Here is a 15030-nt window from a genome sequence, read left to right as displayed (position 1 = left end):
CACTAGGAGAAGGTAGCTTTGCTAATTTGGCTTCTTTTTTTCCTTTCCCTGAGAACTGCTAGCGCTGACACGGGTTACCTGCCGAACCCAGGCATGGCCTTCAGTGATGCTGGGCTTTTGCAATCCAACTTGAGCAGGCAACAGGAAAGATGACCAGATTTGCAGTTTCTTATAAAAATACAGGTAAATTACAAGTCTTGCCATCTAACAGTATCCCACCTGACAAGAAAAGGTGATTGTGATTAAAACTGTTAAAAAATGAATGAAGTTTGGGCTGTTTTCTACTCTCTGGAGGATCAGCTCAGGGAATGAAGGAAGGAGAAAGAAGCCAGCCCAGCAAGGACAAAAGTTGGCCATGCCCAGGCACTACTACTTCAGTAGTTTTCCAGCACTTTTTACAAAGCTCAGTTCAGTGGTTTCTCTGTCTTTGGTGGTGGAACAGGTTTTGGTTTTTTTGTGGTTTTGATTTGAAAAAAAACCAACAAACTTATAAACAAAGACAGTGCGATGAAGCAGAAATCTCCACCCGGCACACCCTCTCATTGGGGAGGGTAAATAAATGGCTTTTCTCTGTGTATTTTCATCTCTCATACCTCACATTCAAGCTCCACCCATTGTACCAATCACCCCCAAAAGCGTCAGCAGGTCTCCTGGCACATGTATAAAACCAGGACAGGTCAGGACACCCCTCACTTTGTGTGCTATACATCACCAGGCACTTAATTTTATTGATGCGGAGGTGTGTCAACACGTGTCAGAAGCCACAATGTCGGGTAAAAACTTCCAGGGCCTGAAGGAACAGGCTGAAGGTGCAGCAAAAGATGCTGGTAAGAAAGACTAAATAACCTTGTATAGTTGTGGGGGGCTTAGCTGCTGCTTTTGCTTACAGAAACCACAATCTAGAGTTACACTGCGAGCTTCGCCGGTGCTAGCAGGACACAGCTTCCCCTTTTCTTTCTGTTCCTGGGGCCCAAGTTTTGGCCATCGCCTGGAGAAGGTGTCAGGCTGGCCACAGCTCTCAGCTTGGCATGGGCAACCACCTCCACCCACCCGCAGCTCCCTCAGCGGCTGCTGAGCATCTGCTGACCCTTATCACTCCCCAGCCAGATCTTTAAACTTAGTGTTTTTAGAGCAGTGAAGCCTGTTTTGGTAGGAATAACCTTTTTTATCTAGCATTTACATTGCTCAGGGTGGTCTTTTCTCCTGCTGTGTGGAGGTATTTAAACTGCTGTCCTTCTAAGAAGTTGGAGTTAACCTTTGATTAATGTTTGCTACGTGGCCCGACTATCAATGCCTTCTGGTAGTAACTACATTGATTGCAATGGCCTGTTTGTAATAGGTAGTACAAGTGTTTGGTTGTATTCTTCTCCAGCAGTGATCACCAGACTTTGCGGGGTTTAAAAAAAAAAAATCTGTGCACACATTTCTGTCATAGCTCTTCCTATGTTTTAGGGCCAAGCACTGTATTATTATTAGCACTGTGCACTGGAAACCAATTTTTCAATGCAAAGTATAATAGCTTTTCCTTTGAATGAAAAATGTCAATATGTGTATAGCTTATGCTAGCATTTTACAGTATATTCCTTACAGTGTTTGCGTGCACCTCATTCCTAGCAGGGTGTAATTTGTATCAGTCCTGGATTCTGATCCTGCAAACACTTTGTTGCATAGCTGAAATACGTGAGTAACCTCACTGATTTCTTCGGAGTTACAGTAAGTTTCCATACACCTGGGAACAAACGTGTAGCAGACCCAGAAACATGAAAAAACATGAAAAACAAAATAGTCCTTGCTGCATCCTGAATATATTCATGCCATTGAGGGGTCATTTCTTCTAGCAAAAGTGATAGGATGGCTATCGCTCTTTCATAAACTATCAGACATCTTACAATTACATAGCATCTCACTTTTTTAATGCTTTATATTCTGGACTTAATCCATTACACTTCTGGCTTCTGCTCCTCTTCTTCTATATATATCTTGTTTGTAAAATCTCCCTTTTCCTGTCCTGCTCTGTTTAATGCGTTTGCTTCCATTTCGGAAAAGGCACTACTCCCAAACGGCCTGCAAAGAAAATGCATGCTAGATGGCCAAACTTCTCCAAGCAGAATAAGCTAGAAAAATCAATACAAGCAAGGGTAGTGTAAAATAAGCAACTTGCAGCTAAATGTCATCATTCAAACTCACTGCTATTCTTTGCTTCTTTATCTCCTTTTTATTTTATCTTCTTATCTGTCACCTATTTGCTCAGCTGACTGTAGGTGCTAGGTGAACGCTAATCTCATAGCAAGCTGCTCTGGCAACACACAGAGTTCCCAGGGTGCCCATGAGCGAAGCACACAGCCTCAGTCTGCTCCGCACCAGCCTTATCTCTTGCCAGGGGCATGTCCTTCTGCGAACATGCAGAAAAGCCAATTGATTATAAGGAATTCCTGTAAGCATAAATGTGGACACACGGAAATGAATTTTTTTTGTCCTTAATTACAGCAAACACGTTGGGACAGGCTGCTCAGGATGCAGTCAACCAGATTACAGATGCAAGCCAGAAAGGTAGGAGAAATGACGTTCAAATCAAGAAGCAATGGAGCAGCTCAACACAAGCCAGCAGTGGGCAGTGCTCATTCCCCTCTGTCCTGCAGGCGCTCTCAGCCTGAAAGCTCTTGGTTTCAGTGACAAGTTTTTGCCTCTTACAGATCTCACAGGACAGGATTTCAGGATCTGTTCCCTGGTAGCTCCATACATTTACTGGCAGATGTACCATAATAGCTGACTCCCGCCAGCCACCAAGTCCCATGCATGACACTCAGATTTTGGCTTCCTTTATAGAAAACTTCTGGGAACAGCGCAGACAAAATTTTGCTCTTCTCTCTTGTGGATTAAGTAACCCTGTGATACATCTTGCTTCCTCAGTCTGGAGGGCAGGGGTACATCCAGGTTGAGCCCCACGCCAGCACCCAGTGCCTGGGGTCAAATATTAATGATCCCACAGGTGGAAAGGTGCCATCAGGAAAGCATTGGCATCTCGTTTCTGGGGATTGGGAACAAGTTAAACTAAAAACTAAGCTCAATTCTCACTTAATTGTAATAATTTTCTAAGAATGAGGGGAGGATTAGCGACTTCAGGGTCTAAAATATTTAACGAAAGTCAAAATGTGTTGGCAGTATCTCCTTAGAGCAGACACCCTCTACAGCTCCATGATGTGATAAGAAGGCAGGACCTGGGCACTTGTTGACATTAGATGAGGCGGTATCAATATTGCCAAAATACAGCCGGGATCCCGGAGAAGAGAGAGGGGCTACACTTAGACCAAAATCAATCTGTTCCAGCTTTGTCCCATCATTCATTTCATACTGCTTCAGCTCAGCACCCAAAACTTCCATGTGACCCCTCCTATTTTGCAGCCCATCCTAAATACATCCTGCCAAACCCAACTATAGTCACCTGCAGAGAACCCTTTTTTTAAAGAAGATATATCCCTATATTTTTATAATCTAGTAATTTTCACACTTCCCCCGTCCATCATAAATATTAAACTACGTTGCATTTTTCAAGCTTTTTTTTGCTTATCTTTTTTCCTCTCTTGCAGCTATTGACAAGGCTTCCAAGACAGCACAAGATGGGGTAGAAAAAGCAACTGGACAAGCTGCAGAAGCAATGTCTGGCCTTGGGAAAAAGTGTGGATTTAAGAAATGATGCTAATTTAAACAAAGAGTATTGCATGTAAAAATCGCTCTTTGGTCTGCAATTCCCTACTCCTTTGTGTAGAAGAACGAAACCTGTTTGAGATCTGGATAATTTCTCTCTCTCCAAATACAAAATTTTATGGCGAAAGGTCCCCCTTATCCTTCATATAGGAAAAATACATCTTTTAGCACATCTCCTAACATCTGTTCACAATCTTCAAAATGGCTCATAAGGCTTCAGCAATCCTATTGCCCTACTCTTACAACAGCGCAATGATTATTGCTGCATTTGCTGAGTGTATTTACAAAACCTGTGAAAGCGTTCATACTCCAGGACACCAGAACATTCATGTGATGAAACTGAGTTTCCTTCCAGTAACCAAAAGTTAAACAGGGGTTATATTTCATGTCAGTTGTTCGTTTGTTCCCATCTGCTGTATTTTCAAATTAAGATAAATAAAAGGTATTGTAAGATTTCCAGCACCCAGAAATATATCACCTTGTTATGTACTCTCGTTATTTTATCAGGGCTTTCGGTGAAGGATCACACCATGTCTTGCAATTCTCTTTTGCTCTTTGTTTCAAAGCCCAGTGAGGTCAGTGACCATCCTGTAAGGGAGGTGAGTACTGAATCATTTTGCAGCTTGGCAGACAGACATATGGAAATGAACAGCCCCGCGCAGCAGCAGAGCCCCGTGGTCTCGGCAAGTGAATGGGAGTTGTGTTGTCCACCCCCTCGTCCTTTCTCTTACGCGTCTGTTGCTCATCTAAATTTCTTGTTACCATTATCCACAGCACATCTCCTGTTAAATCTCCCAGGGACAAAAAATCGGACACTTTATCCCAAAGTTATTACCGCTAAAAGCGACCGGTAGCACTGACGTGAGAGGCAGCACGACGGGGTGCTTGGCTCAGCTCTTTCACCACGCCTGAGCTGCAGCCTCTGCCCAGTGCTTCGAGGCAGCCCCGGCCACGCTGCGTGGCGGCTGCCCGCTCACAGGAGCGGCGGTGCTCGGGGACGGGAGAGGGACAAGTGCGCAATCTTCTTGCCTAGGAGATGGAAATATTTGTTTTAGATTGCTGCTTGCTGGGCAATCAGAGGCTGCTGCAGCCAAACAGGGTGCCCACTTAGTGCTGCCTCTGTCAACAGAAGGCACTAATACCCACTTATTCACAGTAAGTGCTCTTACCTTGGCCTCCGGGTGTTTCTCACTGCTAGGCAGTATTTCCTTTCTTTTCTTCCTTTTGGGGTTTTTTTGGGGGGTGGGGTTTTTTTTCGTGGGTTTTTTTGTTTGTTTCTTTCTTTTTTTCTCCTGGTTTGAAGCCTTACCAGCCTGCATTCAGTAAAAATCTAATCTGGGCCTTACAATAGAAAACCAAAGCATGACCAAAAGCATCTGGCAGTAATGAAATAGGGCAATCCAAGCCAGCTTGAGATACCGCACTAGTTGACCAAGAGCTGTGGTCGACCAGGGTTTTTTGGAAGCCGATCTTTGCAGATGCAGTCCTAGGAGAGACTGACTCACCGCTGAACCCAAAGACCACCCTTGCCTGCAATCTGCATGAGGACTGCACGCACTGAAAAGCCTTTAGAGGGCCCTATAAGTAATAGACCATCTGTGAGTAAACATAGTCCAGGGCTTTGCACAGAGTGTCCCTATGCAATGTCCACTGTTATTTAAAGCTTTAAAAGCCTAAATATTTACCCAAGTACAAGCTCACAGAAAAAGCGTTAGACTATTGCACTCTCAGTCACTGGGCAACCCTCAGTAGTACTTAATTATTTAGTACTTTCCATGGTTACCTCCCTGATGGTGAAATCTTCAGAGAATGAGCTCTTTAGGCTCAGCATTTCAGACATCAGGGCTGCGTTTGTAGGTGACAATGGTCCATACACCACTCTCCATCATTGGTTTTGCCTGCAATCCACTCCTTAGTTCATATTACAAAAAAAAAAATTGAACAGTTGTGGGTTTTTTTCTCCAGTAAAACCTGTTATCCCCTTACATGACTGATGCTATTCCTGCTGCTTTGTGCATGGGGAACACAACCGTGACTCCTGGTGTGCGGTTTTTGTGTTGCCATCACAGGTGACGTTTTCAGTGTCACTGCAGGGGTTGTAGCTGCCAGCTGCCCTGGCCCGGGGCAGGGTATGGACTGGACTGCCTGGCTGGAGGGGCCACTGAAGGTCGGCCCCTGAGACCAGAGAGGAGAAGCACCTTTCTCCATCAGGCCAAGGGGCACGCGGAGGCAGCTCCTGACTCCTGGTCCCCAGCACAGGGATGCCCTTGCTGCTTCAGCACCAATCCCAGGAGCCTGGTCAGAGTATTTCACGTGCCTTTTGTCCTGAGGTCGGCTGCTGTGCTACAGGCACCCGCGAGTCTGAGTCACTTGCTGGCAAGTGTTTCTAAGTTTCAGCACTTTACTCCACAAATAAGGTCACTGCCTTAGTCACAGTGCTCTTTGGCCTTAAAATATTTGGGGCTCTCTCTCCCTTGCGCATCGCACAGGGAGCCGTGTCCCAACGCAGGACCGTGCCTTCCCATCCCACCTGAAGGTTCCAGATGTTGTGTAAAAGCAGACCGGACATCCTTAAAGTTCCTACCAGCTCATGTGCCATCAGCTGTAGACACGTGAAGTTATCCAACACCTGAGTTCTCACATTTGCTAAAATTTGTTTCTGCGTGTGCCCGCAGCTGCCTGAGCCATGAAATGCCGAGCAAAGGGAATTCATGTGCCGGCCTGGCCGGGCTGCCCGGTGTGAGCACCACCTGCCCCGTGCCCCACTCCAGCCCCCCCAGAGACCTGCCCAGGGTGGCTGGGGGGCAAGCAGCCTCCCCATCTCCCCTTCACAGCTCAGCAAGGCAGGGGCACAGGGGGCACAGGTTTTACCAGACTGCTCAAAATCCACCTTCAGCTCCTTCCTTTGCCCAAGAAAACACGAATCCTCATCTCAGGTGAATGCTTCGACTAATGGTCTAAGGGTTATCGAGAATCCGAGCTTTCCGAAACCTGTCTTTGTGGCCACAGTTTCCTGTCATGTGGCAAAATGCAAAGGTGATTTTTTTTTTTTTTTAAAATCCCCGCCATCTCTCCCCCACCCTGGTGCCCTTTACCAGGTTCCCGTGCAGTTGCCAGCCCCGACCGTGGCAGAGGGCCCAGCCCGCACCCCCCACGCCACCAGGGGCAACAGCCTCAGAAGAGATTTGCAGGAGCCATTTTCATTTTGCTCATAAGCCTTTCCTTAATAGATGCTTCTCCTACTTTGTGTCAGCCCCTCTTCTGCTGCCGGTACCTCAGCAGTACACACGCACGCACGCACGCACGCACACACACACGTGGTGCTTGTTTAGTTTCTCTTTTGCCTTCAGATAGGAAATTACAGGAATTTAATGCAAAGAAACTCTTTTTATGTGTAGCTCCTTTTGCCTATTTAGTAACAGTTCCTGGGTTTTGTTTCCCTTGCTTTACGGCTCCCAGACCTAGCCGAGGCACCCGCGAGCGCCCTTTGAGCATTTCTAGCCCTCGTGGTTAATTTTAAAAGCTGGGAGAGCAGAGCCTATGTAAAAGCTGGATGGCAGAGAGCACAACTGTTGAGCACAGCAGGTCGACCCGCTGCTTGTGCAGAGAGTCATGCTGTGGTAAATATTAACCGAGCCCTTGGTAAAGAAAGACTACTGCTCTTCTGTTGGCCTTGGCATGAGCAGCCCCCCAGGGCCTGCCAGCATCAACTCACCCTGCCTCAGTTTCCCCCAGGTCCCGCTCTCACCCCCTGTTGCTTTAGCGGCAGTTTCATTTCCTGTGTCTAACTTAGGCAGCATTTATGGCATACCGTCTCCTTCGTCCTTTAGGACTAACCCTCCGGCTTTTTGCTTCTTTTCCCAAGTCACCCTTTTGGCAGTTAATCCGGTTCTCGCTTCCCCCTGTGGCACACCCCATGGCCCTGACCCAGGCTCCCTTGGCCCCCCGGGGCCGGGGGTCTGCTGCAGCGGGCTTTCCTGGCGCAGCCGCAGCTGGGGGACCTGGGGCTGAGCGGCAGGACGTGGAGGGGACGCGGACGGGACACAGGCGGCCGCTGCGGGAGGCCGGCGGGTGCCAGGAAGGAGCCACAGACGAGGCGGTGCCGGGGCCCGCGGAGCGCGAGTGTGGGAACAGCTCGCTACTTCAGGAGGACACCATGGAGAAACTGCTTGCCGTGAGGTGGGGCAGCACGTCTGGTGAAAGAAACTCGCCTTCCTAAACGTGAAGATCAAGAAACCTAACGATGAATAAGGTGTTGCTGGGTTGGATGCTATTCTCCATATGCCGCTGATACGTACTGGGGGTGAAGCCGCTGTGAAGGCTGCACGCTTTGCCTGTGTTACGCTGTTTCGCCGTGCCCTGAAAAAACACCAGACGACCCCCCTCAGCCTCTCTCCTTCCCAAAGAGCGGCAGCAGCAAATGGCAGCAATAGGGCAGGTGACACGGAGAGCCTCAGCAAGCCCGGCTGCTCTCTACACCGTTTCCCTCATACTCCCAAGCAACCACGACTGCTGGGTTAACGAAGTTGGAGGGTATATCCTGGCTGCTCCCTGGAGTCTCCAGTTATGAAGGGATCTATTGTCCATGAAGTTGTCCAGCTCCTTTCTGGAGCTGCCAGCACCATCTGCTCCCAGAGCCCATGGTGGCAGCGGCTTCACTAGGTTTTGGTGCCCACGGGACAAAGATGACCTTCCTTTCGCGTTTTAAATTCACCTCCTACCAATTGCATAGATTGTCCCCTCACTTGCAACTCTGCCAGGTTTAGCAAATAAGGGCCCTGCTGCGGGGAGGGCTGGGCTGGGGTGGAGGGGCCCCTCCCCAAAACCTGCTTGCACCTGGGCTGAGAGGCTGTAGAGGGGCTGCTGGAGGGGGCTCGAGGGGGCTCCTGGCGGCTCCTGGCTGCAGACATGGTGGGCAGGTAGGAGTGGGGTGCGTGAGGCGGCCGTGCCCTTTGAGGGAGGAGCAGCGTCGGTGGTGTGGTTGCTGTGATGGGGTTGCTGTGGCTTTGCCCCCAGCGCTGTGATTTCTGCCCACCTCTTGGGGGATGATTGTGTGATTTCTGCCCGCGTGGCGGTGGGATGCGACCCCGTGGGAGAGGCTGAGGTACCTGTCGGTGGTCGGTGCGTGTTCAGCCCGGCTGGGGTACGAGCGTCCCGCAGCCTGCGCTTGTGGCGCAGGATGCTGGGTTTTGTCTCTCCTCTCAAGATCTGTCTGTTTGTCTGTGCTGGCTGGTGGCTGAGCTTAGGAAGTGTAAGTGCTCGTGCCTTGGCAGCTTTAATCTGGGTTTTCAGCAAGCTGTCCTGGCATCCCTTGCTCTGAGGGACAGTCCTGGGCTTTGGCTGTGTGGTCGGCTGGGTGCAGGGAGAGGAGCAAGGCGGGGGGGGGGCATGCCGGTGTGTGGAGATGAGCCCTGGCCCTGCTCTCGTTAGCCCCGGTGCACTAACAAGCAACGCTTACCGGGATGTGTCACTGTGCCGGGGGCGGCTAAGGGGGCCGAGGAGAGAAGAAGTAGCAGCAATGGCACGGAGGGGCTGTGTTTATAGAAAGACAGAGTGCTACGCACCTCCACTGCCTGTGCTCGTGTGAAGCTAGTAAATGCAGTCACGGAGATGTGTGCTGCTGCGATGATGGATGGCGAAAGCTATGGCACTGAGTGCAATCTAATGTCTGTTTAAATGCATATGTGATGAGAATCCTGGTGCCTGCAGAGAGCTACGCTTCTTCACTGGTCTTCTATTGTTTCAGTCTATATGTGGTAACAGAAAATAGATCCTTTTTATATTTGAAAACTCGTGTGTTTTAATGCTGTATGTTTTTCTCCTGTGAGGCAAACATCACCTTCACCTGTTTGTGAGGAGTGTTGCAACGGCACGTACTCTCTCTAGTGTTACAATTCAACATGTACCTGCAAGCACGTAGGTGTAATATAATTAGGATTGTTTCTGTAATTTTATTTCTACACTCACGTTCATTGGGAAGTCAAAGCACCAGTGCTGGTGCTGTGCTGATCCACTCTCATGGAAGCTGCTCGTGAGCTAATGATTATGTGGCTTTTTTTAAAAAAAAAAGAGTTGTATTTGCAGTATTGGAGTGTGAGAGAATAGGAGCCATCCTTCACTTTACAATTAGGATAGGATGAAGAGGTTTTTTTCTAGTGTCTCATGACAATGTAAATGGTCACCTTGCCGAATACACAAGCCTATTGCTGACTGAGTCTCCCTGTCTTCACACTCCTCTCCCTGCCAGTAACTAGAGCAGCAGCAGAGCAGGACTAGGAAATTGCTGTTTCCTGCAAGCAAGGCCAGCCATGGGTAATTGAGGATGTTACAGGGAACAATGGGTGCATTTTACCGCTTGGCTGCTGTGCAATGAATTTCCATGGGTCAAATGCTGCTCTGAGTTATCTGAAATATTTCAGGATTTTTTTCTGCGTCGTCGGTCAGTTCTGAACTTTGTCAATGCCCCTTGACTTGACGTCAAAGAAGACATTAATTTAAAACCGAAATTGTTACTTTCCTTCTGGCTTTTGTGAGCATGTTCTGGTAGAATTTGCTTTCAGATATGGCAAGTAAGCCCTTCCCTGCTGTCAGAAGATGCGATAACAGAGAGAAGCCCCTCCCCACCCCCAGAAAACCCTCCACGTCATATTTAATTGACATAAAGTAGGACTTTGTGGTCAGTAAGAAACTGCAACGGTTGGGAGAAAACAGAACTTTTGCTGGAAGGGTCATTGTAGAGGAACTGCTGTTCGTGAACAAGTGAGGCGGCTGGGATCGAGAGAGGCAATCCTAGAGCCTGCTGTGGTGGTAACACCGCGGAAGATTGGTTTGATGAGCAGACCCCTTGTTCTGAGGCAGGTTACGCTTTCCCTCGCCTTTTCACAGCAATTATTTGATCGACAGAGTGAAAGCTCCTGTCTGCTGTGTGAAAGGGCACAGAGGTAGTTCTGCTAGAAAGCAGGTGATCCCAGTAAAAAAAAAAAAAGCCCAGTCTTTTGGGGTGAAAGCAGCTCCTGGATGGCTGGAGAGGATCCTGTGCGAGGAGCGTGGGCGGCTGGCGTGGGCTGCGCCGGCCTCCCTCCCGCCATGCTGCGCGTCGGCTGGGCCTGCGCCCTGTCCCACCCCGCCGGCTGTTGCGCCGGCTGGGGCAACAAGATGGCGGCCCGGGTTTTTGTCGCTGGGGGCAGACGGTGTGAGCCTGGCGCCGCGGCTCAGCGCCGCCTGGCCCCCGGTAAGGGCGGGCGGAGGCCGTGGGGCTGCGGCCCGCGGCCCTCGCCCGCTGTCCGAGGGCCCGGAGGCTGCGCTGGGTCCTGCGAGCGTCTGCTGTGGGGACAGAGGGGAAAGGGCGCAAACCTGCTGTCTTCGCTCCCCTGGGCCAGGCGTTGGAAAAAAGGGGTTAAAATATTAATTGACGCACCACAAAATTTTTAGCTTTGCCTAACACGATAAAGATTACATCGCAAACTTTAAAAAGCGGGGTCGGCTCCTCCCATTTCTTTTTATAACCATGAATTTTAAGTCCCACTGGGGAGAAAAAAAACATGGGCAAGAATCGTCTGAAAGCACATACTTTTCTATGTAAGGTTTTGAAATGCCAAAGTTGATTTAAGCAATTCTTCAGCGGAGTGATTTGCGATGCAGTGTTTTTCTGCTGGGTTCACGACGGGCTGTGGCTGCCTGTATGTCCCCCTGCGGCACTGGCTCGGGAGCCTTTGGTCAGGACAGCTGTGGCATGCACGCTGTTTACCAACTCCTCAATATGGAAAAACAAAGCTTTCATTCTTGGGCTATGGAAAACTGCTGCTGATTAATCCACACCCTCTCTCTGGGGAAAGGTAATAAGCACTAATGCCTCTTCACCCTCTCATGCCTCGTATATTAATCGCTTGACAAGGGCTCGTGGCTTTTCCCTGCTCCAGTTTGCATTTGCCCTGTAACTACTGGGAGGAGTCCTGCTTTGTCTATAAAAAGCTGCACTTTGCCAAACATTGTAACAGAACCGAATTTAGGGACTCACTCACCCATCCTCTGCGGGGAGAGAGAGGACCGAGCGCAGCCATGTTCGCGTTTGGGAAGAAGCTTGCTGAGGAAGCCTCGCAACAAGCTGAAAGCACTGCGCAGGTGGCAGGTAAATACAAATCACTGCTTTCCCTTCTCCTGTGCCTTGGGTGTTCAAGTATGTGCCCTGCTCCCACCCCTGCAGCTGGGAGCAAATCTGTCTCTGAGGCATGAACTCTGTAGATGCTGTCCTCAAGGGTGTGGTCAGTATGTCCTCTAATCTCCAAACCCTCTAACCCTATAGTAAACGAAGGACCAATATTAACTACTGGTTTCCCCCAACTTCTCCCACTCTGGCTTTTACTGCATGGGTGTCTAGATGATGCACTGAAGACGGGACAGCGGAGAGCCGAGGCTGCTTGTTCAGGGCTTTGTTTCCTAATGTGAACAGCCATGATAAATGCGACTTTTGTAGTAGCGTAGTGGATTAGTTTCCTGAAGCTCTGAGGTCTTTGATCTGCTCAGTGCTGCACAAATAAGTGCTGTTAAGTCAGTTCTGCTGTCAGTGCTCCAGCCCTGCCAGTATCACAGCCACTCACCCCACTGAAAGCCCAAGTGCAGCTGCAGCAGCTCAGGGCACCCGAGTCAAGTTTACTCCTGCAGAGAGGCTTGCCGAACTGGTCCCAAATTGAAATGATGTGCCACTTCGATGAGCCATTGTTAGCGAATCTTTAATACAGAGATCCGCACTGCTGCGATTCCTGAAATGTCCGTGCTTAGTATAATACATGAGCAGTGGGGACTGTTTTGTATTTCTTTACGTGACACTTAAGTAAACTCTCGAAAGCAGATATTTTGTCTTGTGACTTCAAATGCAGTTGAAACATAACTTGCAGGTTACGTGCCCCATGAAGCAAGTGGAAAGCCTGCTGCTTATTTACCATCTATTCTTGGTTCAGTTTGCTACAAAGACGAAAGATGCATAATCCCACACTCACTGCCCCCTTCTCCAAAGAATTTGGGTTTATGCTTAATCAACTGTCTTTAGGCTGAAGCATGGAAGAAAAACACCAAGATGTGGGCAACTGGAGGGTAACCACCAATTTTTGTTTTCAAATGAAGATTTCTTTCTGCTTTTGCTGTACAGCATCTCTAGAAATGTATGTTTTGTGGAGGTTTTTCATGTTCCTAGTTTTTTTAACATTGAGGAAACATCTACTGTTTCCTACGCTGGAAGACCGATATGGATGTTTTAGAAGTGGCATTTGTCATCCCGAAGGAGCTGAGTAGTAATTGCAATGTTCAGCTGATTGAACTAAGTGTTTAGGAGTCAACAAACTCTAAGAGCAAAGTTTTTAAATAGTAGCAGCAGTCCTTTCCCTTCTGTCCCAAGCACTTGAAGCTGAGTCAGTTCTTGGGATACCAGCAGTGTGAAGCCCTCTGCCTGAACCCTGCACACAGCTTCCCAGCAAGTCCTGTGCTGCAGCATGGCTCTTCCAGCTGGAGTCGGATCCTGGAACAACCATGGGAGGTCCCAGGCACTGGCCTGACTTCGGCCACCTACTTCTGTGCCATCAGCATGTACCTTGATGACGGGCAGTAAATACACAGCACGTGATGCTGAACTCGTGTCGCATCACTGTCAGTACTGCATCAACTCTTGGAAGTATTACAGAGGTACCCTCTAAATCCCCATTTAAATGAAGATAAAGGGGGATTTTACGCCAGTTTAAAACAAGACTGTCCAACTGGTGCTTCTGCAACTATTAATTACCTTCTCTCTGAACTACTTCTGTTGTGCCTGCATCTGCCCTGAAGGCATGGTCCTATGAGCCATTGCTAAGTGCAGAGTGGCACAACTGGGCTTTGCAAGTATCTAAAATTAGCGCCTACCCCATGGTTCCTGAAAGGAGCCACGAACTCGGCTGTGACCTAAGATTGCTAGGGGAAGCACTTCCTTAGCTGCACCTTATGAGCAGTGAACACGATTCACATTGGGAAAATGCAGCAAAAGATGGCATATGCTAATTAGCATGTCTTAAGCAGTAGAAAGTGTCCTACAAACCCAAGGTGAAATAGGCCACTGGTTTTTACAAGACACTTAACGAAACAACTACTGTTGAGCCATTCAATCCAAGCCTGGAGACCTTTGAAGTTTTAGACACTCCCAGTCCACATAAATGTCCTTACTCACCTCAGCACTCCTCCCTCATGCAGTGTCCAAAAGGAATCTGGCTTGCTCGGTCAGCTCCCCCTTCAGTGTCTCTAGTGCAGAACACATCAATGTGGTTTTTTTTAAAGGTAGTATTTGGAGCCAGGGGGAATAAAACCAATACAGGTCCAGCTGAAGGGCATTTGCCCCAAACTTTTATTTGACTCTCGTGAGCAAGATTTCCCTGATCATAGCTATTTGAGGCCAATCATCCAGATATTTATCACTATTTTCTAGCCTGCAGTTCCTCCACTTAAAGACAATACCTTCTCTTGCTCTTTATGTCTCAGTAAGTCTCCTCTACTGAACATTTTCATGCATTTAAAATTAGGCTGGTCTCCTATAGAATAAAATTTTCTCTAGCTACAAGAAAAAGTATTAATTAGACTAAAATTGCTAAATGTTGATGTGCTGCTCTTAAGCAGTGTGCTGTCAGAGAACGAGCATCAAGCTTTACGCAGTTAGTGAGAGAATCTTTACCAACCAAACTGCCCAAGCCTGGTGTCAGCAGATCATAACCAGGTTCTGTAAAAGTCAGGTTTCATTGCACCCGATTCTCTACTAGGGTTTGTTTCCCGACACTGTAGGTGACACACATTGTAACAGCCATAATCTTCATCTGTACCAAGACACATGGATAATATGTGGGGAACTACAGCCAGGGTCCTAATAGCATCTCTCCCACTAGATCAGGGTGCCCATCCTTATGGAATAATTTTTCATCTTCTAGCCCTGAAACACTTAGGGAACCCTTCTAAAATGTGATTACTGAATTTAGGGGAAGGGTCAAAACTGCTTAATTGACACTTGTTTTTTTCCCTATTCCAGTAGACACAGTGGGCCAGACTGTGCAGCAAGCAGTGGAACAGGCTAAGGATGCTGGTCAGAAAGGTATGGTAATGTTTCTGTTTATTTCAACAATGTCACATTAGTGAAATCCCAGATAGGTCCCCCAACCCTGTCTTGCTCCTTGTCCCACACCTGTGGGAAAGGGCAAGGTATTGCAGTAATGCTACAGTTACCTTTGTTTTGTGTTTTAAAAGCTCTTGATGAAGTCTACAAAGTTGCTGAAACCAGTGAAAAAGCTGTAAAAAATGTAGCAAAACAAGCAACTT

The 15030-nt window shown here is 48.2% G+C and overlaps 1 protein-coding gene across 1 annotated transcript; it reads left to right on the top strand.

Moving 5' to 3' along the window:
- Positions 1 to 766: 766 nt before the first annotated feature.
- Positions 767 to 3694, top strand: ADIRF (adipogenesis regulatory factor). Its single transcript, XM_010567872.1, has 3 exons — positions 767 to 827; positions 2488 to 2550; positions 3588 to 3694. Exons 1-3 carry the CDS (start codon positions 767 to 769, stop codon positions 3692 to 3694), a joined length of 231 nt encoding a protein of 76 aa, XP_010566174.1.
- The last annotated feature ends 11336 nt before the right edge of the window (positions 3695 to 15030 follow it).

Source organism: Haliaeetus leucocephalus, unplaced genomic scaffold, assembly GCF_000737465.1.
Source record: "Haliaeetus leucocephalus isolate CR32 unplaced genomic scaffold, Haliaeetus_leucocephalus-4.0 Scaffold229, whole genome shotgun sequence".
NCBI lineage: Eukaryota > Metazoa > Chordata > Aves > Accipitriformes > Accipitridae > Haliaeetus > Haliaeetus leucocephalus.
Note: the sequence above shows the minus strand (reverse complement) of the source record. Positions and strands in the feature narration are given on the sequence as shown.

Coding starts and splice junctions, on each gene's coding strand:
- ADIRF (XM_010567872.1), top strand. CDS start 767: ATGTCGGGTAAAAACTTCCAGGGCCTGAAGGAACAGGCTGAAGGTGCA. Junction 828..2,487: donor AGGTGCAGCAAAAGATGCTG/GTAAGAAAGACT, acceptor CCTTAATTACAG/CAAACACGTTGGGACAGGCT. Junction 2,551..3,587: donor TACAGATGCAAGCCAGAAAG/GTAGGAGAAATG, acceptor CCTCTCTTGCAG/CTATTGACAAGGCTTCCAAG.